We start from the raw sequence: 26128 nt of genomic DNA on the forward strand, positions 1-26128 counted from the left end.
ACCAATGTGTTTCCCTTCGTACCGTTAAAGAGGGCCACCAAACTTTCGCATACAGCTCACAGTGGTGAGTTCTGTACGGATCTCCAGTGATGAACCTCAGGGCAGAGTGATACACTGGGTCCAGTAATTTGAGAGAGCTGGAGGGAGCATATTTATAGATAACGTCACCATAGTCCAGCACTGATAGTTAAGTTGCTTCAACTAGTCTTTTTCTGGCGTGCATGGGGAAACAGGACTTATGTCTATAAAAATAACCCAGCTTCTGTCGGCATTTACTGACTAGTTTATTTATGTGTGGTTTAAAACTGAGTTTATCATCCAGCCATATGCCAAGGTATTTATATTCCGTGACTCAATAGTGGATCCTGCCAGAGTAGTAATATTTACAGTACTAAAATCAGTATTAAAAGATCTGGAAAACAGCATGAACTTAGTTTTCGTGGCATTTAAAACTAGTTTGTGCTTATATAACGCCACCTTCAGAGCATTAAATGAGCTCTGTAATTTTCTTGTTGCAGCATGAATAGAATCAGCTGAGCAATATAAAATCGTATCATCTGCATAAAGGTGAATTTTGCAGTCTGAGGTTGAAGCAGAGGTAGCAATATAATTTATGTAGATAATAAATAAGACTGGACCCAAAATTGAACCTTGTGGTACACCTTTAGATACAGATACCAACTCTGATTTATAATTATTCAATGTCATGCATTGATTTCTGTCAGTGAGGTAGTTTTGGGTCCAGTCCAGCGCAGTTGCATCAAAGCCAATCTTTTCTAAGTTCCGTAAAAGAAGAGTGTGATCAACTGTGTCGAATACTTTTGTTAAGTCAATAAAAACAGCTGCACAATGTTTCTTCTTGTCTATGTCTGATTAAAGATGGTTTAAAACCAGTGTCGTAGCAGAGATAGTGCTGTTATAGACTGATTTTAGATAAAACAGAATTTTCATGAAGAAATGATTTCAATTGCTGGTTTACTAGAGATTCTAACATTTTTGCTAAACACGACAGTTTTGACATTGGCCTATAATTATTCACCACCTTTATGCAGAGGAATTACATGAGCTGTTTTCCAGACCCTGGGAATTCTGCAAGATAAAACTGAAAGATTAAAAATGTATAAGATGCATTCTAAAATAATCGGGGCTGCGAGATGCAATAAAAAGGTTTCCAGCCCATCTTCTCCAGTGGCTTTTCGTGGATTAATTTTAGCCAGGGCATTAGCAACTAAATATGGAGAAAATGGCTGGAGTGAGAAAAGACCATGCGTTTTAGAAACAGTAGAGCTGAGATCAGCTTTATTCAATGGGTTTGTGCTATTCTTATCAAAGATGTGGCCAGCTGCAGCAAAATATGAGTTAAAAGCTTGACATATTTCCTTCTGGGCAGAAATCAGCTGATCGTCAACTAAAACGCTTGTTGGAAAAAGGGGGGAATTATTTTTTAGAGAATTCACTATTTTCCCGACGTTTTGAGGGTTTCTAGTGCTGGTGATTAAGCTAAAGTAATATTCTGATTTAGCTTTTCTAACAGCAGAAGTACATTTATTTCTCAGCTGTCTAAAGGTAAGCCAATGGTCTCTCTCCCCTGAGCGTCTAGCATTTGACCAAGCTTTATTTCTGGCCTTAAACAATGAGGAAACCTCACCCGTAAACCAGGGACTTTATCTGTCTCTGATTCTTGACTTTTTGAATGGGTTTGTTTACCACTGTTAGGAAAGTTTTACTGAAGTGGTTTAGTGCCCCATCAATATCTGAGATTTCTAGTGTAAGGTGGATTTCAGTCAATGCTAAGTCAGAAAGGAAAGCTTGCTCATTAAAATTATTAAAATTTCTTCTAACCACCAATCGAGAGCCTGTTTTGTTTGTGCAACTGTTTCTAATGCATCCGATAGGACAATGATCACTTATGCCAAGTTCAAAAACTCCTGAGGCAGTAATTTTGTCAGCTTTATTGGAGAGTATTAGATCTATCAGGGTTGACTTGGTGGGTTCTTTCAGATTTGGGCGAGTCGGTTCATTGATTAACTGTGTTAGGTTAAGATTGCCACATATTATACGGATGCATTTGAAAGCCAGTTGAGGTTAAAATCACCAAGGACCAGCAATTCAGAAGCACTAAATTTGGATAAAAGATCCGCTAATTACTCGACTGCAGAGTGTGGGGCAGAGGGAGGCCTGTATATCCCAATTAAAACAAAAGAGTTATTTTTTCCGAGTGAAACCTGGAGGGCTAAGAACTCATAACATTTTTCTTTGGATACTGCACATAAAACATTAGCTTGTAAATTTACACTGGTATAAATAGCAACTCCCCCTCCCCTTGAAACTCTGTCTTTTCTATGGAGGATAAAATTATTTAAAACTATATCTTCATCATTGGTACAGTGTCTAAGCCAGGTCTCTGTTAAAACTATTATATGAGGATCAGACTGTGCAGCCAGGATTTTAAGATGATCCATTCTATCTTTTTGTAGTAGGCTTCTAATATTCAGATGGATTATACCTAAACCTTTTCTTTTCTTAAAACTCTCAAGACTACTCATTGGGTTATCAGTACAGTTTTCTTGGGGGTTTATGGAAATTAGAGATGGCTTAATGCTGATAAGATTATCACGATTTATAAAAACATTAAAATTATGAGGATTCTTGGTATTTCTTGTAAAAATGCTGGTCCTAGGTCTCCTACTATTAATGACTACTGGTATAATTGAACTTGCATTGTAGGTCTTGAGTTGTCATTTCAAATTGAAAACAGTTTCTGATGGCGTTACATCCCACATGGATTATTATCCTCTCCACTAAATGGTGTTTTCTTAAAAGACTGGGAAGCTGCAGCGTAATGTCAGAGACCTTTGCACCAGAGACTGAGTGGACAGCAGCTGAGCGATGCTGAATGTTCCTGACGATCAAGTCGCCAACTATGAGGGTGGTTTGTTGAGGCCTGCGGGCCTGTCGCGGGGGTAAACGATGAGGTTGCGGCTCGGTGATCAGTGGTGTTTGATCGGCAGTTTCTTGTGGGGGTTCAGGCTGATTGCTCAGGGTGTGGGTCTGGGAGGGAGCTTGGCCGGATGGTCTTCTGGAGGTGGGGATGTCCCTCGAAGCTAAACCACAGTTCTGCAGGTCAGGTGCAGCCCGCTGCCCGGCGGAGTTTTTGGATGGAGCGGGGGTGAAGTTGATGGCTGGAGAGCTCACTCTGATGGGTGTTGTTGGAGTGGCGTCATCCAGCTCTTCCAGTACAGAGAACCTGTTGTTTACACAGATCTTCCTAATTGTCGGGTGGCGGGCGGATCGCCTACCATCCTGCGAGCGTCCACCTGCAACGGACCATGGCTCGGCCTGGCTCAGCGTGGAGCAGTACACCTTCATGGCCTTAGGCTTAGCTCCGAGCCGAGGCCAGTGCTCCTCATCCCCTGCAGCCGAAGCAGCCGCTTGAGGTAGACTGCCGTCTAATCCAGCGCTGATCGCCTGAGATGTTGCCATCATAGAGTCAAGGAGATCCTCATCGTCTTTAATCTGGTGGAGCACCGAGATTCTTCCCTCGAGTTCTGCGACCTTCTGGCTCAGCCACAGACAGCTACTACAACCAGCTGGAGAGCTGAGTGGGGCCATGTCTTTAGACAGCCCGGTAGGTTAAAAATAAACAAATAACAAATTAAAGATAAATAACTAAAGTTAAAATAAATAAAATGTGATTAAAAGTTAACAGGCTAGTCAGCCTCGTGCTCTCTCAGTCGCTCACTCTGACATGCTCTCTCGGTTGCACGCTCTGACGTGCTCTCTCGGTCGCTCGCTCTGGAGGATCCATAAACCTTCTCTGAGGTCTACCTCTTCTCCTTCTAGAATAATGAGGAGAAAAATAAAGTCAGCTAATATTGCAAAGTCAGGTCATCAGATATTAACTTTATTGCTCCAGACAGAGGTTTAAAGCTGTGTTTAATATGTCGTAATACTTATCCTTATAACTGAAAGGCATTCAGTCCCACCAGTTCTCAAGTACTGCAACAATAACAATCGTTTCTAAACCACCACAGTGAAACTTTATTTGGCTTTAGATCCTGTTGTGTTGTTTGCTGTGAAGGAAAATGAAAGATAAAGAAATGACCTAAGAAATCCGGAGTACAGCCTGTAACGTCCGCATGTTTATGTGAAGCACATGCACGCGAGGTGGAGTCGGAATTCGGCACAATTGTATGAAGTTTCACAGACAGTGAAAATGATGATCATAATGATCGAGCCACAAGGAGACAATGCAGCGGTCAATACAGCAAGACCCCAACGCATTATGTTAGACCCCCCTACAGTTATGAACAAGCTCAATTGGCTGTCCAGGATCAGCAGCTATTGGCTACCCAGGACAAACAGCTCAGCATAATGGGCATGAAATGTTTGCTAGCAGGCTAACTAGATAAGCTTTAGTTGAATTGAATTCAGAACCATCACTGTGGAATTAGACCTATGCATTTAACCTGTCCGTGCAGTAAAACACCCACATACATGCACACTAGTGAACACACTTGCCTGGAACGATAGGCAGCCTTATCCATGCACCTGTGGAGCAATTGGGGATAGGTGTCTTGCTCAAGGGCACTTCAGTTATGGACTATCAGCCGAGGGGATCAAACCAGCAACCTTCCAGTCACAGGGCTGGTTCCCTAACCTCCAACCCACAACTGCTCCAGAGTTAGCCCAAAATTCAATCGGTTAAGTATTTGTTGTCAAACATGTCCTTAAAAAAAATCACACTTTTCTTAATTTTGCAAGGCAAGATTTTTAAATAATTATTGACCTTAATATTTCACTGGTTGTTTAAAGACCAAGTTTGAGACAATGTAATAAAAATTTGTGGATGAGCATGAAAAAACGAAGATTTGCAGGAAAACAATAGAATCTTTTGAAAGACGTATTTTCAAAATTGTCAAGCTCACTGGAATACAAAACATTAGAAACTTTCTGTGCCAAAAGATACATATAGCAAAGTTTATGATTGTTGGTAAGTTTGAAGTTGACATATTGCAGTTTTAGCGCCCTCTGGTGGCCAGAGAATATTGAGTATTGGTGTAGATAATTGACCTGCACAGCCGGTGCTTTTCACCCAGTTTTTTTTATCATGATACTTAGACACTAGACTAGACCTGTAGAAGGGATTTGGAAATTCACTGTCACACTTCCTTTAACTTACATTCAGAATGTATGAGTAGTTGCCCTTGACTTGAAATAAATTCTACAGTGATGGCCCACTGTTTACTTTAAACTGCATTTCAATACTGAGAAGAACATTTCTTTATATCTTGGTGTACAGTCAAGATTTGCCATGTGTGGTGATAATAGGAGACATCAGATTTTTTAGAGTTTTTCCAAAGAGTTTATTTTCACAGTCACAAAAACTGTTGCAGCTGAGGACTGCGTTCTTGAAGAAAAAACACCATTCTCACTCCACTAGCTGAAAAACAAGAAGAAACACAAGTATATAATTTGTAGTTGTTTGCTGTTTATTATACATTTATTTATTTTAGAGTCATCTGCATGTGCTTGCCTTGCTGCCTTGGTCTCTAATGCGGCTCCGCAGTTTGTTGACCTGAGACTCGGCTATTTCAGCTCGTTCCTCTGCATCATCCAGTTCATGTTGGATCTTCCTGTACTTTGTCAGATTTGAATTGGCTTGCTCTTCCTGAAAATTAAGCAGTATGACTGAATAGTTAAATTAAGCCTTTTGACTAACAGGATAAATCTTGGCAGTTATAGCATAGTGTGAACTTACCACCTCCTCTGCTTGTTTCTTATAGCTCTTCACTTTTGCCTGCAGTTTGTCAGTGAGCTCCTGCAAACGTGCCAGATTCTTCCTGTCTTCCTCTGTCTGTAAAAACAGAGTCTTATTGGCTAACACACAGATAATTACATTGATTCTGTTTTCTAAATATATGCATAATTAAATAGTTGTAATCAAAAGATGTAATCAAAGTGATTAAGAATGGTTTAATGTAAAAATGTTTCTCCATAATTCATTATTTCACTATTTTTTTTAATTCTCTTAAGAGTATATATGGTGAATGGAGGAACAGCAAAGTAAGAATTTCATTGTACAGTGCAACTGCCTGTTCTGCTGTGCACATGACAATAAACCTCTTGAATCTTGAATCTTGAATCTATTTCACATTATACACAATCACTGAAACATTGGGAGAGTTTCCCTGTTAACCAGCACTGTGTAATGTTGGTTTCAATCTGAAATACTCTCACTAAATCCCCTGAAAACCTGCACATTTGAATTAACAGGTCCCTAGAAGTTTGGTAATTTTCTTGCTATAATACACCTACTAAACTGAGTAAGGTGTGTTTGAGAAGGAAAATCTACTTTTGCGGTGGACTAAAACCCTTCATGACTGGAGCTGGACACACTTGGAGTGAAAAGTTGACTTTTAGCAGCATGAGGTTAGCATTTCTAGCACATTTTAGCATATTTTTTCTGTGTTGAATTGATCATGTTGAATCTTTCATTTTTAACCAAACAAATCTACTGTAGTGCAGTTTAGTGAAAGATCAACACCTACCATTTTAGCATCCAGTGTAAAGCAATGTAGACTTGCTTAATGGTGGAAAAAATCTGTGGTAATGGTTGTGTATTTGTACCTGGTAGGTGAGTTCTTTGATCCTCCTTTCATATTTTCTCACTCCTTTCTGATACTCGTTACTCTTCTTCTGCTCAGACTCAAGTTCACTTTGTAAGTCCCTCACCTACAGCACAGAAAACATTAACAACAACAACAAAAAAAAAATACAAAATCACATCCCAACTGACATGCTATGTTAAGGAAGATGTGTGTTACAGCATGCTGTGTGTGTGTGTGTGGTTCTTACTTTGTTCTCCAGTTTCTGGATCTGTTTCTTTCCCCCTTTGAGGGCAATTTGCTCAGCCTCATCTAGCCTCATCTGCAGATCTTTCACTGTCTGTTCCATGTTCTTCTTCATCTTCTCTAAATGAGCACTGGTGTCCTGCTCTTTCTTCAGTTCCTCTGCCATCATTGCTGCCTACACACACAGAGTTTAAGGGTTTAGATATGGATCCTGTAGTCATAAATAGCATGACAATTATGACAGATAAACTACCACTGGTCTTAGCCCGGAAAAGGATGGCATGCCCACTCCAGGTAAGGGGAAAAGACTTGCCTCAGGTGGAGGAGTTTAAGTATGTTGGGGTCTTGTTCATGAGTGATGGAAAGAGGGATCGTGAGATCAGCCACAGGCTGGGACAGGCGGCAGCAGTAATGTGGTCACCGTACCGGACTGTAGTGGTGAAGAGGGAGCTGAGCCATAAGTCAAAGCTCACTGTTTACCGATCAGTCTACAATCTGACCCTCACTTATGGTCATGAGAATGAGATCACGAATACAAGCAGTGGAAATGAGCTTTCTTTGCAGGGTGGTGGTCTACACTCTATTTGATAGGGTGAGGAGCTCGGCCACCCAGGAGGAGCTCGGAGTAGAGCTGGTACTCCTCCGCATTGAGAGGAGCCAGTTGAGGTGGTTCGGGCATCTGATTCGGATGGGTGGGTGTGTACCAGACATGGCCTACCAGGATAAGACTGTGGGGTTGTCCCCCTGAGAGGGATGACATTTCCAAGTTGGCCTGGGAGTGGCTTGGGGTCCCTGGGAATGAGCTGGAGGAAGTTGCAGGAGACAGGGTCACCTGGGATTCTCTACTCTCACAACTGCTACGGCAACCCTGTCTGGATTAAGTGGTTAACGATGATGATGATGAAACTACCACTGTAATAATAGCTGGTATGTTTAATATTGTCTTTCTGTTTTAGATTAAGTGACCCTGATTAGTCCCACAACAGGGAAATTTCACCTCTGCATTTAACCCGTCCGTGAAGTGAAACTCCACATCCGTGAAGAGCACACACCCACTATGGGGCAGTGAACGCACTTGCCTCTAGCACACTTACCCCATCCACAGTGCCCAGGGAGCAGTTGGGGGTGAGTCATGTATTGTTGGCTCAGGGGATCGAACCAGCGACCTTCTGGTCACAGGGCTGGGTCCCTAACCTCCAGTCCATGACCGCCCCAGATGTACAATCTCTCTCCTTTTAGTTATAGTTTAGCCATGTTATATATTTTAGTAATTGTAGATATTTCAGTAACTAATTTTAGTAATATTATATTTTTCCAAAATAATTAAATTAGTGTGCTGAGTCAGTGTGCCATCACTCACATCAGTGACAGCTTTTTTGGCTTTGTCTTCTGCATTTCTACACTCTTGCACCGCTTCATCCACTTCACCTGACAGCACCGACATATCACTCTCCAGCTTCTTCTTCTGGTTAATCAGTGCTGTATTCTGACCAGGAATACACACACAGAAGTTAATTCCGAAAATCACAGTCTTGACATTAAAGAATGTAGCACTATAAGTGTTTTGAAAAAATCAGAGACCACCCTTTTGTTTATTTCACTTCCAAACAGCCATTACATACAAGTCATAAATCTTTTGATAGAAAATTAGACAAAAGGAGTTCAACACTACATATCTTTTTATTTTTGTGTACCCTACTGCCACTCTACCTCTTCTATGCTTCCAAGTTTAAAACCAACAAATTGCTGTTGTGTGCCTCCAACAAAAGGTTACCAAATGTGTCACTGACATTATGTTACCCTGTTAAGAGCCACACACTTAAGTATTTGAATATGACTTGTTGGCGACATTTCTATGGAGATAAAGGGCATAAGGTGTTTCCAAAGTTTAAAAGTGTATTAAAAGATATGCCCTGTCTAGCACAACTGGTACACCAGCAAAACTGTCAACATCAGATGAACTATACTTTTTTTTTTAAATCAAGCTTAAACACCACAGGTGTTTCCAACCATCTTATACAATGTGTGTGTAATGTGTATGATGTCCACCTGCGAGTGCAGCAGGTTGACCCTCTCCATAGCCTCCAGCAGCTCGTGTTCGGACAGTTTTCGGGCACGGTCATTCTGCTCCAGTTGATTTCTCAATTCTTCCACTTCTGCAGCCAACAGGACATTTCTGCGATCAGTAACAGCCACCTGCTCCTTCAGGTCCTCATTTTTATGAAGTGTTTCATCCAGCTCAATCTGCAGGTCCTGTAGTTAACGCATAGTACTTTAGATATATTTTAGCTTACATTAACAAATGCAGTTTAACATGCCATTCTGTCCTGCAAAAGTGATGGGACACAATTACAATACATTGATTCCTATACACACCACCATGCTGAGGTAGTTTTAAATAAAAACAATTCACTTCATAATTATATAAATTATGAACATTATGAGCAGAATCACAAACCTTTTTCTCGGTATGTCATCTGCTCATAATATCACAAAATGACAGCAGTGCAAATTCACAATGTTCTTTATGCAAATTAAATGTCTGTCATCAGATTAGAACATTAACCCCCTCCGCACCCCTGACTTTCCTAGTTCACTTCTTCAAAGAACATTGAATTTGTGATAATAGAACCCAAAATTGCATAGGTTACATTTTTTGGCAATGTTAATTAGTTTTGCCACAAAGTTTGAACCTCTGCCTGTTTGGGATTATTGGTCAGAAGTACGCAGTTTGGAAAATTTTTATTTTTTCCTAAAACACATGAAGGGAACTTAATCAAACATCCAATATATATATATATATATATATATATATATATATATATATATATATATATATATATATATATATATATATATATATATATATATACATATATATATCAGTGGTGGGGCATCGCCCCAGTACTTTGAAAAGAGGCTATCCAAATTCCTGTTTCCCTGTTGATTTGGTGGCCATGTTCGGACCATAAATATACAAAGCAACTCATTTTTCTTTTATGTATATTTAATTATATTTCAATTAACTATCTTGTTGGTATATAGAGAGTTAAATGCTATGTTTGCAGCAGCTTAATCAGGGTGTTATAGCATTTGTGTTGAGAGAAAATATTCCCAATATATGTTGTTTTCCCTGTTATTTTCTTATGGTCTAAAACATGTTCATTGCAGAGTTTAAGCAAACAGCAGAAAGGTGAAACTGGTTGCACTCTCACCTTGCCTGATCACTTCTTTGTTTGTATTGAAATGACCCTTTGTCGCATGACCTGATAACAATCAACCCCCCCTTATCTCTACCCCCTACATCTCTATTCATATTCTCCTTCTACAACCCCTCTTTATCCCTCCTCAACCTCCTTTTACCTCCTCCTTCCTCCCCACTTAGTTTTCAAAGTATATAAGGTCCTTCCAAAATATTCTTGTCAGACTGGACTGCTGACCAGACTAGACGCGTGACACACTGATGACCAAGCTGTGCCCATGCATAATTGTCTGCATGCACATGAATAAGACTAGACTCCTGATGTTACTGATTGACTGTTGATCGACCATGCTGTACCCACACTCTGTATGTGGAAATAAACTCCAGTCAACGCCGAAGCTCCATTCTCCTGACTCTTTCTGCCAAATTTCTAACCATGTGTAATTTATGCTCCTTTACCTTTATTTGGGTCTGCAGATTCCGGACCATTCTCTGAGCCTCTGTTGCAATGCGGTTTGTGTGATTTAGCTGAACCTCCATCTCATTCAGATCACCTTCCATTTTCTTCTTTAGCCGGACAGCCTCATTGTGAGACTTTGCCTCCGCGTCCAGGCTTGCTTGCATGGAATCCAGAGCACGCTGGTGATTTCGACTAAATTTGGAGAAATTAAAAGGTTATTTCTGCTAAGTAACACTGCTAAAAGCAGCACCTTCATCGTAACCATGTCCTGCCTTAAGAAACACACCGCAGGTTATCAATTTCCTCGTCTTTCTCTGCCAGCTTCCTGTCCACATCAGTTTTGACCTGGTTAAGCTCCAGTTGGATTCGTAGAGTTTTACTCTCCTCATGTTCCAGTGTGCCCTAACACAGCAAACGGGCACAAATACAGAACAGTGACACAGACTTATTATTATTATTATTATTGGTCTAGGTCATTCCCATTTAGTCACCACAAGAAAGACAACCTACCTCAGCTTCCTCCAGCGCTGCCTGAATCTCACTCTTCTCCATATCTAAACCCTTTTTGATTTTCTCCAGTTCATGGATGGTCTTTCCTCCCTGGCTGATCTGGTCATTCAGTTCAGAAATTTCCTCTGGCAAACAATAAATGAAAAAATGCAAATGAGAAACTTGTGGAGAAATGATATTGTTTTCATTAAGGTTAAAATAAAGCTGGTGTAAATCCATCTGAAAACCTTGTCCTTTACCATGCAGGTTTTTATTTTCACGTTTGATGGACTCCAGGTGGTCAAGGGCTTCTTCATAGGAGTTCTTCAATTTCAAAAGTTCTGTACTTAAGTTTCGAGATTCTTTTTGTGAAGACTCCAGCTCAGACTGGCACTCTTCATACTTCTGCTTCCATTCTGCAAGCGCTTTGTCAAAGTTGCGCTGTTTTCTATCAAGTGCAGTAGCTGCAGCATTAGAACGTTCCAGATCCACTAACAGGTCCTCAATCTCCGTCTGGAGACGGTGCTTCGTCTTCTCCAGAGAAGAACATTTAGCATTTGACGCTTCCACTTGCTCCTCGGCTTCCTGCAGACGGATTGCAAGCTTCTTCCTGTTTTTGCGGGAATTCATTCATTAATTTGATGTTCCAAAGTTGTGAACAGAGATACGTGGCTTTGTTAACATTCCAGTGAACACATTGTTACATAAAATGTCCATCAGAGCTTGACTTGTTTTTGAGGATTTGTTTGAAGATTGTTCAGCTAAGAATGTATGAACATACCAATACTGAAAATACTGAAAAACAAAGGTTCCATATAAGCCATGTTTACAGGAAGTGAATATCACAGTAGGCTTCACTCGCTATGCTAGGTTGCTCAGACCCAAAGACAGTGAGACAGCTTAAGTAGGAACATATTGATAAATAGTTTTGAAAAAAGTTGCATGTTAGATGGAGAAGCAAGCAACAGCGCTGAGGGTGAAGTTCAAGTTTAAATTTAAAAATAGAAGTTAATGTAAACACTAGGAACTTATTCACTTGGCCTACTTTGCACATACTGTGTGCCAAAAAAATCGTCATGAAACCATTTAGAGTTGGAGCTTAAACATTTCTTTGAAAAAATTCCACCTGAGCCACAGGCACTTACTTTGCTTCCTCCAGTTCCTCTGTCTTGTGGATGGCATCTGTCTCATATTTGGTCCTCCACTGGGCCACTTCAGCATTTGCCTTGGACAGAGCCCTCTGCAGTTCAGATTTATTTTCCTGTTCCTCCTCATATTGCTCCCTCAGTAAGTCACAGTCGTGTCGGGACGACTGTAAAGCATGGGCTAAAGCATTCTTTGCCTGGAAATATGTTTAGAAAATGAAAAGGAAAATATGTTTAGTTTCACAGCATGAGAATACTCATGTGAATGTCCGAGAGACTTACTTTGATAAAGAGACCAATTTTGATATTAAAGTATCCATAAGAGATAATGAAAGGATGTCCAGTTAACCACAGGGAAGGAAAAAATTGTTTTTACGCTTAAATTAATGTAATACACAAATATGTTAAACTGGTGCTAGCAGGCTAAGCAATTCAGTAGCACTAAAAATGCAGCTCACATAAGTATACATTTGAAAACAAACACTGACTGAAGGCAATGGTGATGTCTTCTACACTAAGTTATTTTCTTCAGAGGATGATATGCTAACATGTCTGCTGAGGTATCATGGCTAACTGTGAAATATCTGTTTGTTGTTTTTGGTTCTTCCCAAGACCCAGATACATATGCGGATTAGAAAATGTGTGTGTGTGTGTGTGTGTGTGCGCGCGATTTTGGTTCTAGCTAAAAGGGACCTAGAGTAAATTACAGCCTCTACCTTCTTAAACACATACTTAACAAAGCATCCTTGGCAACATGCTCAAGTTTAGCCACTCATAGTTCATTGTAGCAAAGTATAATACTTACTTACTTAAATATGTACTAAGCAAAACACTTATATCACACTAAATAAAAACAGAATGCAATGAATTGCAAATCAATTTAAAACCTATATTTAAGTGAAAATACTTCAATAACAACATAACAAATCTTGAAACACTTTGTTTTTTGAAAATATATGCCCATTTTTAATTTGATGCCAGCAATGCATTTCAAAGAAGTTGGGACGGGGGCATGTTTACCACTTTGTTGCATCAACCTCTTCTTTTAACAACTCTCTGTAAGTGAACCAAGGAGACCAATTGCTATAGTTCTGAAAATGAAATGTTTTCCTGTTCTTGCTTGGTTTAGGATTTCAACTGCTCAACAGTTTAGGGTCTCTCTGGATGGCCAGTTATCATTCTTGACTCACGTTGCGAATGTAACTCGGTCATGCAGATATTTCCTGTACAACATCAGTAGGATCTGACCCTTCCTCACCCAAGTGGCCACCCAGGTGCTAGTGCTGTCTCTTGTCATCTCAAGGCCTGATTACTGCAACTCGCACTTGGCTGGTCTTCCCATGCAGGCCATCAAGCCTCTGCAACTCATCCAGAATGCGTCAGCATGGCTCGTCTTCAATCTACCCAAGTTCAGCCATGTCACCCCACTGCTGCACTCCCTTCACTGGCTTCCTGTAGCTGCATGCATCATATTTAAAACCTTAATGCTTGCCTACAAAGCCAAAAATGGACCAGCCCCTACCTACTTCATGGCAATGGTGAAATCTCGAACTGTACCATGAGCCTTTCGTGGGTAATCCGAGTGCAGCTCGGCTTGACCCGCCATCCTTCAAGGCGCATGGAAGACAAGCTTCGAGAATGTTCTCTGTACTGGCACCCAAGTGGTGGAATGAACGCCCCCTGGCTGTCTGAACAGCAGAGTCTCTTGCTGTCTTCAAATGCAGACTGAAGACTCATCTCTTTACACAGCACTTAAATGAGCATCGAATTAAGTATTGTTTGCAATATATTGTGCTCCACTTGTATCATATATCATATTTTATTGTACTGTACTGTGTTTTGTAGTTTACTTTATTGTTGAATGTTGTACTACTACTATTGTAGTTTATTGTATTGTATTGCATGGCACTGTATGGCACGGAGTTCTGTATTCAACAAGATCTGTTCTGGGTATCTACACTGACTTTTGTATCTAGCAGTACCTGAGCTCAGTCTAGTCTAGCTCTTTTACTACGGAGCCATGGTGTTGTCATACACGCAGAATGTTGTTTGGTAGGGTCTTGCTGAATTAAGCAAGTCCTTCACTGATAAAGACATAAAGACACAGAAGTCTAGATGGGATCATATGTTGTTCTAAAACCTATATACATCCTTCTCCTCTTTAGGCTGGAGGAGGCAGCACCCATTCCAAATATAATTAAAATTTTTGATTTTTTAGACCACGGGACACTTTTCGGCTTCACAGTCCATCTTAAAGAGCTCTGACCCAGAGAAGACAGCAGCGTTTCTGGATCCTGTTTACACGATTTCTTCTTTGTATGTTATAGTTCAACTTGTATTCGCAGATGCAGCGACAAACTGTGCTCACAGATATTGGCTTTTGGAAATTATCTTGAGCCCATGCAGTGATTTCCACTACAGAATCATGCCTGTTTTTAATGCGTGCCACCTGAGGGCCCAAAGATGGGCATCCAATGTTGGTTTTTGGCCTTGTCCCTTGCATACAGAGATTTCTCTGGATTCTCTGAATATTTTAATGATATTACATACCATAGATGATGAATCCAGCCCCCCAATGTTCTTTGCTATTTTATGTTAAGGAATGTTATTTTTTAATTGTTGCACTATTTGACCACACAGTCTTTCCCAGAGTGGTGAAGCCCTCCACGTCTTTACTTCTGAAAGACTCAGCCTCTTCAATACTCTTTTTATGCTCAATCATGTTACTCACCTGTTCTGAGGTGTTTTAGGTATTTTTTGTGTAGCAGTACACTACTTCACCTGTCTTTTGTTTTCCTGTCCCAACTTATTTGAAATGTGTTGCTTCCATCACATTCAAAATGGGCATATACTTCACAAATCCAATAAAATTTAGTTATTTCAACATTTGATATGTTGTCTTTGTATTTTTAAATAAAATATAGTGTTTCAGTTTAGATTTGCACATCATTGCATTCTGTTTTTATTTAGACTTTGCGCAGCGTCAACTTTTTTTTGGAAACAGGATTATATATTTGCACCCAGTCCTTTTCTCCTTTGCTGTATAATGAATATCTGAAGTGGTTTAAGAATGATATAAAGGTTGACCATGTACCCTAGGCATTTTACATGTATTACATGTATGTTTAACTAATATAATTCAACCGATATACTGATCTTAGAGTTCTCAGAACAGGGGTGGTCTTGAAGGTCGGGAGACAAAACACTGGTAGTTTGATGATTGTTCTACTCAAGCATACCTTTTTTATGTTAGTTGCCAGGTTTAGTTAGTGTGTTAATAGCAGGAAAATCATCAAAATGTGCTGGACACTAACCTTCAAGAAACATACTTCGGCACTCCTTCACATACTTTTTGCTATAATATCACCTAACTTACTTTATTCTCTTCTTCCAGCTGTTTCTTCAGTTCTTCCAGGTTCTGGGTGCAGGTGTTTTTCATGCGCTGCAACTGACTCATTAAAGAGTCTCGCTCTTCCAGCTTTCTGCCCAACTCGGCTGAATAGCAGAATAGCAGGGAAACTTGTAAATATGATGTTTATTGCTGCACTGTTTATTATATATGCACTTGTGTTATTATGGTAATATGTGCGTCAAAGTTACTGTGCTTTTATTTGATGTGTACCACTCTCAGCCTGTGCTCGGGAACGCTTTGTATTTGAGTCGTTGAGCTGCTTTTGGAGCTCCTCCACTTTGGCCTTTGACTCATTCAGCTGGTCCTCATATAGCCTGCACATTTTCTCAGCGTTGGCCTGGATGATGAAGCAGAGTGAAGATTAGAAACCATCACTGAGTCTGAAGTCTGAGCTTAACGCAGCAAAAGCAGGACAGGAAATGTAGAAATGAGCGAATGAGGAATGAGGGAGGCAATGAGAAGTGGAGAATTAGTAAGCATTTCTATTGACCAATAGATGAAGCTCAAACAGCATAGTGGTCAGCCAGTAAGATAGAATATGGTGCGGAGGAAAGTTATATGATAATTAGGGGATGGATAGTGTGTGCGTTTAATTTGTTTTCAGACTCTGTTGCTCTGACCTTGCTCTTAGCAAGCTGCTCCAAGTTGGAGGCCAAGTCATCAGCTTCCATCTTGGTTTCATTCCGCTCTTTCTCCAGTTTCTGTTTGATGCGCTGTAAGCTGTCTATCTGCTCGCTGAGCTCAGCAACACTGTCTGCATGTTTTTTACGCAGTGCAGCAGCTGTTGCCTCATGATGAAGCATTGCCTCCTCTAAGTCGTGCCGCAGCTTTAAAAAATCTGCCTCTCTCTTCTTATTCATTTCAATTTGAGCAGAGGTTGCACCCCCCGCCTCTTCCAAACGCTCACTTAGCTCCTCTAGTTCTCGTGCGGCATCACCACGTTGCTTCTCGACCTTTGCCCGTCCTGAACGCTCTGCTTCCAGTTCCTCCTCCAGCTCCTCAATCCGAGCCTGCACCAGGAAAATCATATTAAAGGAATACTCTAGAGATTTGAGACCTAATCTTTCTCTGTTGCATCTCTAGCATATAGTTGATTACCACAGCAATAATACCCATGCAGCAGCCCACTGGATTCTATTAATCTTTTTTCTCTTTTCTTTCTAAGTACAGGGAAATTTAAATTATTGTCTATGGTATTCAAACCATGTGCTTCACTTGCAGCAGATAGAGATTAAGTTGGTAAACATAACTTATTCCTTTAAACATCATAGTGAATGGTAGGCACTAATCTTACTGACCTGCAGTTCCTTAATTCGTTTGTGAAGCTGAATAACAAGTGCTTGCTCATCTTCGATCTTTGAATTTATTTGGTTCATTTCAAAGTCTTTCCTGCAGTTGAAAACAGTATATATATATATATTTCAAAGAAAAGTGAATGCGGTTTTAAGAGTTCTTTCCCAAAGCTGCCAGAAATATGAAGTTTACATCCAAACAAATGTGACAAAGTATTGTACCTAATTACTGCATAACTTCAAGTTGCAACTGTATTTAAGAGCTTCACAGGGCTTGAAATAAATTCCTGTTTTACTGCAATAACAAAAACTTGGTTAACTAAGTTATTAGCATCCCTTCTTGCCATTTGTTTAGTAGTTGTACAAAATAACCACATTATGCAAAGTGACACTAGACTGTAAGTGCTTTACTGCTTCACTGCCCAATCAACATGAGGTCACAGCAGGATTTCCAGCACAGTTGTGATATGTGCATTCATAAGAGGTCTAAGGCAACATTGAGGTAAAATCTCAGTAGACTGCACCAAAGGGGATGCTAGAACAATAACATTTGTGAAACCTGAGCTGATTCACTCGTTGTAATAGATCTTAAAGAATGCCCTTATTTAAAGACAATTATTATACCACAAGGGCACTTGTACATTGAGGGCAAAAGAGTTGGGACACAAGGATCTTTTGGATTTCCTGTGCAAGTGCCTGATCTAGGCTTTATTTAAGTTTAGATGAAGATGATTTGTGTTCTGTTATTTTGGCAAGTTTTTATGGGTTTGGTATTTTTTTGTTTGTTTAGTTGTTTTTTTTTGCGTTCTGATGCTTGATGCATGAGGCTAACTTCTTCATCTTCTCCTCCAGCTGCTGTTTGTCATTCTCCAGGTCCATCACTGACTCTAGAGAAAGCTTCAAATCTCCCTCCAGTTTTCTTTTTGCTCGTTCCAGGTCCATGCGCAGTTTTTTCTCTTGCTCTAGTGAACCCTCCAACTGCAAATCAAGCACAGGATGTACAGTTACTGTCATGGAGCACTTTTTTTTCATTATTTGATAAGGCCAGCTGCATCTTAGATTGTGTGAATATGTTGTGATGAATGGAATATATAAGAATAGAAATGGATCAAAAATAACTTGGATTAAAGTTATATTTTTACAACAGGAACAAATTATTTACAGGTCTTATGAAAACAACTCACATCGCAAAATGAAAAAAACTCACATCGTCCACTTGTTGTTCCAGCTTGGCCTTGGACTTAGTCAGTGTGTTGACCTTATCCTCTTCTGCCTGCAAGTCATCAAGTGTCTGCTGATGGCTTTCCTGCAGCGCTTTCTTCTCTTTGGTCAGCTTCAGAATTGTTTCATCCAGAGCAGCCATTTCCTCAATCAGGTTCTTCACCTATAGCACACATTCACACATAGATTTTTATTTTAGTTTATATCTTGCAGCATTTGTGGCCCTGTGGTAAACTGGGGATAAAACTCAAGATAAAATGTTACTGAGCTGCTGAACACAAGTGAAAATGTTACACAGATACAATGACAGATAAAACTGAACACACACCTTGTTCTCTGTAGCATGTTTCTCTTTCTCCACCTTTGCTAACGTTATCTCTAGGTCATCTATATCTTTCTTTAGCTCTGCACACTCATCCTCCAGCTTGCGTTTTTTGGACAAAATGTTAGCATTCATCTCCTCCTCATCCTCTAAACGCTCTGTCATCTCCTTCACCTTTGCCTCCAGCTGGATTTTAGTCTTAATGAGCAGATCACATCGATCCTCTGCATCAGCCAGGTTATCCTGCTCCTGTAAAGCAAACATCACACTTCCTTTAACATCTAAAGAACAATTTCTTTTCTAATGTAATCTTTGACCATGCTTTTGGATTTTTTCCCAAAGACTCTTCTAAGTTACAATTCTTTTGCACAAAGTAGGGTTAGCTAGTGTTTAATTTAGACAGTCATTGCTGGTACTTACAGCCTGAAGCTGCAGGGACAGGTCGTTTTTCTCTTGGATTAAGCTGACCTGTTTCTCCTCCAGCTCTTTGCGTTTGCCTTCAGATTTCTCCAGCGCTTCCTTTAGCTTCAGGAACTCCTCCTTCAAGGTGGCAAGCTCCTTTTCTGTGGCAGCACTCCTCAGTAGAGGTTTGATTTTGAAGAAGAGTCGCATCCATGGCCAATTTTTCACAATATTGAAGGATCGAATGTTCCACTGAATGATCATCACAGCCTCCCTACAGAAAAAGAAAAAGATAAGATCAATGAGATAAAAAAATGAAAAATAATGTTTTATGCTAATGATTCAAGTGATATGCATTTACAATAATGGTAGTTGGCTTCCATTACAGAGATGAGGGAAGCTGTTTTAAGCTGGGGATGCCATATATATATATATATATATATATATATATATACTGCTCAAAAAAAAAATAAAGGGAACACTTAAACAACACAATATAACTCCAAGTAAATCAAAATTCTATGAAATCAAACTGTCCACTTAGGAAGCAACACTGATTGACAATCAATTTCACATGCTGTTGTGCAATTGGAATAGACAACAGGTGGAAATTATTGGCAATTAGCAAGACACACTCAATAAAGGAGTGGTTCTGCAGGTGGGGACCATAGACCACTTCTCAGTACTTAAGCTTTCTGGCTGATGTTTTGGTCACTTTTAAATGTTGGTGGAGCTTTCACACTTGTGGTAGCATGAGACAGACTCTACAACCCACACAAGTGGCTCAGGTAGTGCAGCTCATCCAGGATGGCACATCAATGCGAGATGTGGCAAGAAGGTTTGCTGTGTCTGTCAGCGTAGTGTCCAGAGGCTGGAGGCGCTACCAGAAGACGGGCCAGTACACCAGGAGACGTGGAGGACGCCGTAGGAGGGCAACAACCCAGCAGCAGGACCGCTACCTCCAAGCAGCAGGCCACAAATGTGCATGTGTTTGCACAAACAGTTAGAAACCGACTCCATGAGGATGGTATGAGGGCCTGACATCCACAGATAGGGGTTGTGGTCACAGCCCAAAACCGTGCAGGATGCTTGGCATTTGCCAGAGAACACCAGGATTGGCAAATTCGCCACTGGCACCCTGTGCTCTTCACAGATGAAAGCAGGTTCACACTGAGCATGTGACAAATGTGACAGAGTCTGGAGACGCCGTTGAGAGCAATCTGCTGCCTGCAACATTCAGATTCAGTTTAGACAGCGTCCTCCTCTCCGACACTGCCTTCAGCGAGTCCAGCTCCACACCCACAACATCACCGGTCTTGCGGATCAATTTGTTGAGTCTGTTGGCATCTGCCATCCTCAGCCTGCTTCCCCAGCATGCAACAGCATAGAGGATAGCACTCGCCACCACAGACTCATAGAAGATCCTGAGCATAGTGCGGCAGATGTTGAAGGACCTCAGGCGCCTCAGAAAATAGAGACGACTTTGGCCCTTCCTGTAGAGGGCGTCAGTGTTCTTAGCCCAGTCCAGTTTATTGTCAATATACACACCCAGATATTTGTAATCATCCACAGTGTCCACACTGACCCCACTGATGGACACAGGGGTCACCGATGCCTTGTCCCTCCTCAGATCCACCAGCAGTTCCTTTGTCTTTGTCACATTGAGCTGCAGGTGGTTCCGCTCGCACCATGCGACAAAGTCCTTCACCGTCGCCCTGTACTCATCCTCTTCACCCTTGCTGATACATCCAACTATTGCAGAGTCATCAGAAAACTTCTGAAGGTGGCAAGTCTCTGTGCAGTAGCTGAAGTCCGTGGTGTAGAGGGTGAAGAGGAAGGAAGAGAGGAGAGTACCTTGTGGGACTCCAGTGTTGCTGACCACTCTGTCCGACACACAGTGCTGCAGGCATACGTACTGTGGTCTGCCAGTCAGGTAGTCAACAATCCAGGCCACAAGGGGGGCATCTACCTGCATCACTGTGAGCTTATCACCCAGAAGAGCGGGCCAGATGGCGTTTAATGCGCTGGAGAAGTCAAAAACATGACCCACACAGAGCTAGCTGGCTTATCCAGGTGAGCATAAACTCGGTTGAGCAGGTAGATGATGGTGTCTTCAACTCCCAGGCGGGACTGATAGGCAAACTGGAGGGGATCTAGAAAAGGCTGGACTATGGGTCGGAGCTGATCCAAGACGAGCCTCTCCATGGTCTTCATGACATGAGACGTCAGCGCCACTGGCCTGTAGTCCTTGGCGTCACTGGGTCGTGGTGTCTTTGGGACAGGAACAATGCAGGATGTCTTCCACATCATGGGGACCCTCTGGAGACTCAGGCTCAAGTTGAAGACATGTTGAAGTACTCCACAAAGTTGGGTGGCACAGGCTTTAAGCACCCTGGGTTGAACAGCCTTGTTTGTGTGGAGTCTCTTCAGTTGTCTTCTCACCTGGTCAGCAGTGAGACACACTGTAGAGGTGGTGGGTGGGGGAGGGATGGAGGGATGGAGATGTGCGATGGGCTGTCACTTAGAGGGGGGCAGGCTATCAGGAGGGGGAGGGGGGAAGAGTGGTATGGTCTGCTGAGGACTGGCAGCAGAGGAGTCAGGCTGGGGGGGGGGCAGAGCCTGCTGTGTCAAATCTGTTAAAGAACAGATTTAGCTTGTTGGCCCCGTCCACACTGACCTCTACTCCTCTGTTGTTGCTAGACCTGAAGCTGGTGATGGTCCTCATTCCATTCCAGACCTCCCTCATGTTGTTCTGCTGGAGTTTCCACTCCAGCTTCCTCCTATATTTGTCCTTCGCCTCCTTGATAGCTGTCCTCAGTTCCCTCTGGATCGTTCTCCCCTCCAACCTGTCTCCAGCTCTGAAGGCCCTCTTCTTCTTGTTGAGGAGAGCCTTAATGTCCTTTGTTAACTACAGCTTGTTGTTTGTGTAACATTTAACAGTCCTGGTTGGGACAGTGGAGTCCACACAGAAGTTAACATAGTCCGTGATACACTCTGTGAGCCCATCAATGTCCTCGCTGTGCGGCTCACAGAGTGCAGACCAATCAGTAGCTTCGAAGCAATCCTGTAGTGCCTCGTAAGTCCAGTAGACCGTCTACTCACGGTCCGCTTGGTCACAGGCTGACTCTTCACCAGCGGCACATAACAGGAGCTGAGGTGAACCAAGTTGTGGTCTGACCTACCCAGAGGGGGAAGGGGGGAGCAACTGTATGCGTCCTTAACATTAGCATACAGCAGATCCAGTGTTCTTTCCTCTCTGGTGGGACAGTCCACGTACTGAGTGACGTGTGGTAGTGCCTTGGCCATAGCGACATGGTTAAAGTCACCTGATATGGCGATAAAGGCACTCAGGTGTTGCGTTTGGAGACATGCTGTTTTTGAATAAATGACGTCACTTGCCGACATCGGTTTTGCAGAGGGGGGAATGTAGACAGTCACGATGATGGCATGCGAATACTCGCCTGGTAAATAATATGGCCTGAGTCCGACAGCCAACAGCTCAATGTCCGGGCAACAGGGACGTTCCTTGATGGTAATGTAACCAGGGTTACACCAGCGGTTATTGACTAACACAGCGAGCCCACCTCCTTTGCGCTTACCGCTCTCGGTGCAGCCCCGGTCGGCCCAAACAGTCTGGAAGCCATTGATGGAAACATGGTCATCCGGGATGTCCTGGTGTAGCCATGTCTCCGAAAAGCACATTAGACTACACTCCCTCTGACTCCTGGCTAATGCTGTCAGCTCGTCCATCTTATTCGCCAGCAACCTCACGCTGCCCATGATGACGGAGGGGAGACATGGCTTATATCCATTCTTCTCCATAAGCCTCCGCCGTCTCTCCCTCGCTTTCCCCGTGCGCTGGTTAATTCCCCCTCTGAAACCCCTGTGCGTCTGTCTCCAAAGCTCTTCGGGGATGTTCGTTGTCCTGGTCGCCATGCCGACCGGCTGCAGCGCGATCAGCTGGTCCCGGGTGTAAACAAAGCGGCCATGCTGCATTGCCGCGGCGTACATGGGGAGTGAATGAAAGTAACGCTTTCACGGTGAAAAAACAGACCAAAACTCTCTCTACTTGCATGTTTTGAGATATATACAGATATATACATACATATCATATACAGCTTCCCTAAATTGCCTTGTCAAAATAAATAAACTATTAAAAAGGTAAAGAAAAGTTACGCGCAAAAATGAAGGAACATGAACGGGAGCTACTGTAACAGGCAGCATGCACGTTCGCCACCAACAGACTGTCCAGGAGTTGGCGGATGCTTTAGTCCAGGTCTGGGAGGAGCATGCCAAGGTGTTGTAGGGAGGTCATACAGGCACGTGGAGGCCAAACACAATACTGAGCCTCATTTTGACTTGTTTTAAGGACATTACATCAAAGTTGGATCAGCCTGTAGTGTGTTTTTCCACTTTAATTGTGTGTGGCCAGTTTGACATTTTTTTTTTTTTTTTTTAATCAGATAGATCATAATGTCATAATGTGGCAAGAGACATCAATACACCATACCTGTCAACTTAATACTAATAGAAATATGGATGTGAGTGAAAGAAAACCTGCAAAGGTGGGATGTTCTATAAGCAACCCTTATTAGTCCCACAACAGGGAAATTTCACCTCTGCATTTAACCCATCCGTGAAGTGAAACACCACATACACTCTAGTGAGCACATATACACACACACTAGGGGGCAGTGAGCACACTTGCCCGGAGCAGTTGGCAGCCCGATCTGCAGCGCCAGGGGAGCAGTTGGGGGTTAGGTGTCTTGCTCAGGGACACCTCAGTCATGTGCTGTCGGCTCTGGGGATCGAACCAGCGACCTTCCGGTCACGAGGCTGGTTCCCTAACCTCCAGCCCATGACTGCCCAACTTATATATGAAGTATATAAGTTGGGCTGCTGCAAGTAAGTTTGTTTAATCCTGAGTCAGGCTCTAGGTCTGTGGGCAGCTCTTGTGTTGAGAGGGTCCAGCAATTTCAGGGTAAGGGGTGCTAAGCAGCTGTCGGATGGTCCTGTGCTTTTAGGACAGTGTCAACGTGGGGAGTATGGGGTTGGTGTATGAGTATTTGAGTATACATGCGTTTGTGTATTTCTGACATTGTTGTGACTGTATTGGTCACACAAGCTTCTGAACAAATACCCCTGAAAATATCTCTTCTATGATAAGGGCCTGTGGATGCTATCATGTAACTCTAATACTGAACTGTACAGTGTAAGTAAAAAATACGCCTTTCTTGCTTCAAGGGTGCAGTCCGAGAAGCCGTACAGAGTTTTTGCTGCAGTAAGCTGCATCAAAATCAGAGCTGACACAAGCTGGCATTAGCTTTCAGGCTAATACTTGTCATCAAATATCATGATCATTTAAATGAATGCCAATATTATATATGGTTGATGGACTTTAATTTTAATTTCTTTTTACTCAACACTTTAATGTTTACAGTGCATTATTCAATATTTACTTATCACTGATGGCTTGGTCATTGAGTCATTAAGTATAACCACATTAATCAATCATAGATTGCATTACATAAATTTACACAAGGGGGGAAATGATGGAATAAATGTAAAATTTCTAATATAATAATCAAATATGATGATTAAAGAAAACACCATTAATAAAAGGTATGCACATAGGGCATTGGAAAGTATACATAAGACAATAGCGCGGAAAAAAATGAATAAATCTAATCTGATTCTGCATATAAATCTAGCGCAAAACATGAAGCAAAATAAAATAGATCACAAGATAAGAGTATCTACATGTGACCCAACATTAGCACAGCACTGTTCTAGAATAACAATTGTTTTATTTTAAATTGCCAAATTCTGGGCACATTTGCACTGTAAATGACATCCCTGTTTGTTTTTCATGACGCTGGTGATATATTTCTCCTCTAGTGAGTACAGTGTTTGAACATGTTCATTTAAAAACAGCTTGTTTTAAAAGATTAGTCAAAAGGTGTATTGTGTATCTATTTGAACTACTTACTTACTTAATTACTTACTACTTACTTCCTTTCAATCATCTTTTGGAGTTCCATCCTCATAATTTTCCCTCGGCTGACAGCCTGCAACAGCGTAAGAATTTTTGCCAGCCTTTCGTCCCTCATCTCCTCCAGCTGACCCAGAAGTCCTGCTTTAAAGAACACCTGCACAGGTATGCACACAGCAGAACTGCTATTGTATTAAATTCTCTCACAGGATTCTTCAGAATGCACTGTGTATTAATTCTTGTGTGGTTAACATATCTATATATATACAAGGCTGTGGGGCTGATTTACCTTTGTGTGTCCAAATTTGTACTGGTTGTGGTTGATGTCCAGTGAAGCTAACAGCTTTTCAGCTGCTTTCCTGCTGTCTACAAACTTATCATCAGGGATAGCGTGAGGGTTCAGAATACGATACCTGTTCAATGGGTTGAATTAATGTTATTGTATTTTTTTTGCATTTATACTGTTATGTACAGATGGGTGACAAATTAAAGGAAAAACCTAAATAAATGAATGGAGAAACATAACAAGTACAGATGGATTGCTGAAGGTGTAGTACTTGATAAAATGATGTCAGTAAAAACAATCTTTGATGAGTATGTAAATAATGTAAATCATGCTATGTCTTTTGCGATCACCAGAGCTCATCACATTTGAACACATATAGGAGATTTTAGACAGACTCTACCACCACCATCAAACACCAAGGAAACTGATGATTTTGAGGGAATATTTTTTGAAGAATGATGTCCCATCCCTCTAGTGGCTTGTAAGGTTGTTTTGGCGGCTCATGGTGATGTAACACTTTTCTAAGACTCTTTGTTAGTTTTCCCTTTGTCACCCTTCTGTTGTAGAGTCTGTAGCTGTTCTGACCGCTGTTTAAAGTCTGCATATAGGATGCGGTTGGGAAATCCTTTCCTGCAGATTCTGATCCCCTCCAGCACTCCGTTACAGCGCAGCTGATGAAGAACCAAAAATGCTTCCATTATTCCTGCAGAGAAAATAATCCTTCATGTCATCATTATCAAATGTGGTACACTAGTGTTAATGAAAATCATGATTTAACAATTGTTAGTTACATATTTTATAGTATATAATAATTAATGTATTCTGTAATTAAAATATGGCCTAGATTAAAATTAATTCCAAATTTTTGTACAGATTGTACTGCTCTGTTTGATAACTTTGAATTTGTGAAGTAGCTAATTAGTCAGCTAATGCAAGAAATATAATCAACTGACTAATTAGCTACCAAGCAAGTATTAGCAAGAGATGTAACTGATAACCTTTTTTTGGTTGTTTTTACTTCTGGGCTTATAAAGACAATCAATTATCATTA

The 26128-nt window shown here is 41.4% G+C and overlaps 2 protein-coding genes across 3 annotated transcripts in view; both read right to left on the reverse strand.

Annotated features, from left to right (window-relative positions):
* Window positions 1–786: 786 nt before the first annotated feature.
* LOC108440347 lies at window positions 787–5247 on the reverse strand. Its single transcript, XM_017719174.2, has 2 exons — window positions 3743–5247; window positions 787–3614 (listed from the first exon to the last, which is right to left on the reverse strand). The coding sequence occupies exon 2, from the start codon at window positions 3610–3612 to the stop codon at window positions 2692–2694; it is 921 nt and encodes a 306-aa protein (XP_017574663.1). The 5' UTR covers window positions 3613–3614; window positions 3743–5247; the 3' UTR covers window positions 787–2691.
* Window positions 5248–5342: 95 nt separating this feature from the next.
* myh7ba (myosin, heavy chain 7B, cardiac muscle, beta a) overlaps window positions 5343–26128 on the reverse strand; it is a 43100-nt gene continuing 22314 nt past the window's right edge. For both annotated transcript variants that reach the window (XM_017719172.1, XM_017719173.1), the window contains 23 exons: window positions 25663–25780; window positions 25081–25204; window positions 24812–24948; window positions 18818–19073; window positions 18404–18646; window positions 18062–18238; window positions 17687–17832; window positions 16861–16951; window positions 16183–16572; window positions 15773–15899; window positions 15527–15645; window positions 12151–12347; window positions 11266–11615; window positions 11027–11151; window positions 10803–10918; window positions 10516–10708; window positions 8904–9107; window positions 8215–8340; window positions 6859–7029; window positions 6631–6735; window positions 5762–5857; window positions 5537–5671; window positions 5343–5443 (listed from right to left, as the gene is read on the reverse strand). In XM_017719172.1, the coding sequence (XP_017574661.1) occupies window positions 5432–5443; window positions 5537–5671; window positions 5762–5857; window positions 6631–6735; window positions 6859–7029; window positions 8215–8340; window positions 8904–9107; window positions 10516–10708; window positions 10803–10918; window positions 11027–11151; window positions 11266–11615; window positions 12151–12347; window positions 15527–15645; window positions 15773–15899; window positions 16183–16572; window positions 16861–16951; window positions 17687–17832; window positions 18062–18238; window positions 18404–18646; window positions 18818–19073; window positions 24812–24948; window positions 25081–25204; window positions 25663–25780 (3758 nt within the window). In that variant the 3' untranslated portion in view covers window positions 5343–5431. The remainder of the gene's footprint in view (window positions 5444–5536; window positions 5672–5761; window positions 5858–6630; window positions 6736–6858; window positions 7030–8214; window positions 8341–8903; window positions 9108–10515; window positions 10709–10802; window positions 10919–11026; window positions 11152–11265; window positions 11616–12150; window positions 12348–15526; window positions 15646–15772; window positions 15900–16182; window positions 16573–16860; window positions 16952–17686; window positions 17833–18061; window positions 18239–18403; window positions 18647–18817; window positions 19074–24811; window positions 24949–25080; window positions 25205–25662; window positions 25781–26128) is intronic.

The sequence above is a fragment of the Pygocentrus nattereri genome, chromosome 21 (genome assembly GCF_015220715.1).
Source record: "Pygocentrus nattereri isolate fPygNat1 chromosome 21, fPygNat1.pri, whole genome shotgun sequence".
Taxonomy (NCBI): Eukaryota; Metazoa; Chordata; class Actinopteri; order Characiformes; family Serrasalmidae; genus Pygocentrus; species Pygocentrus nattereri.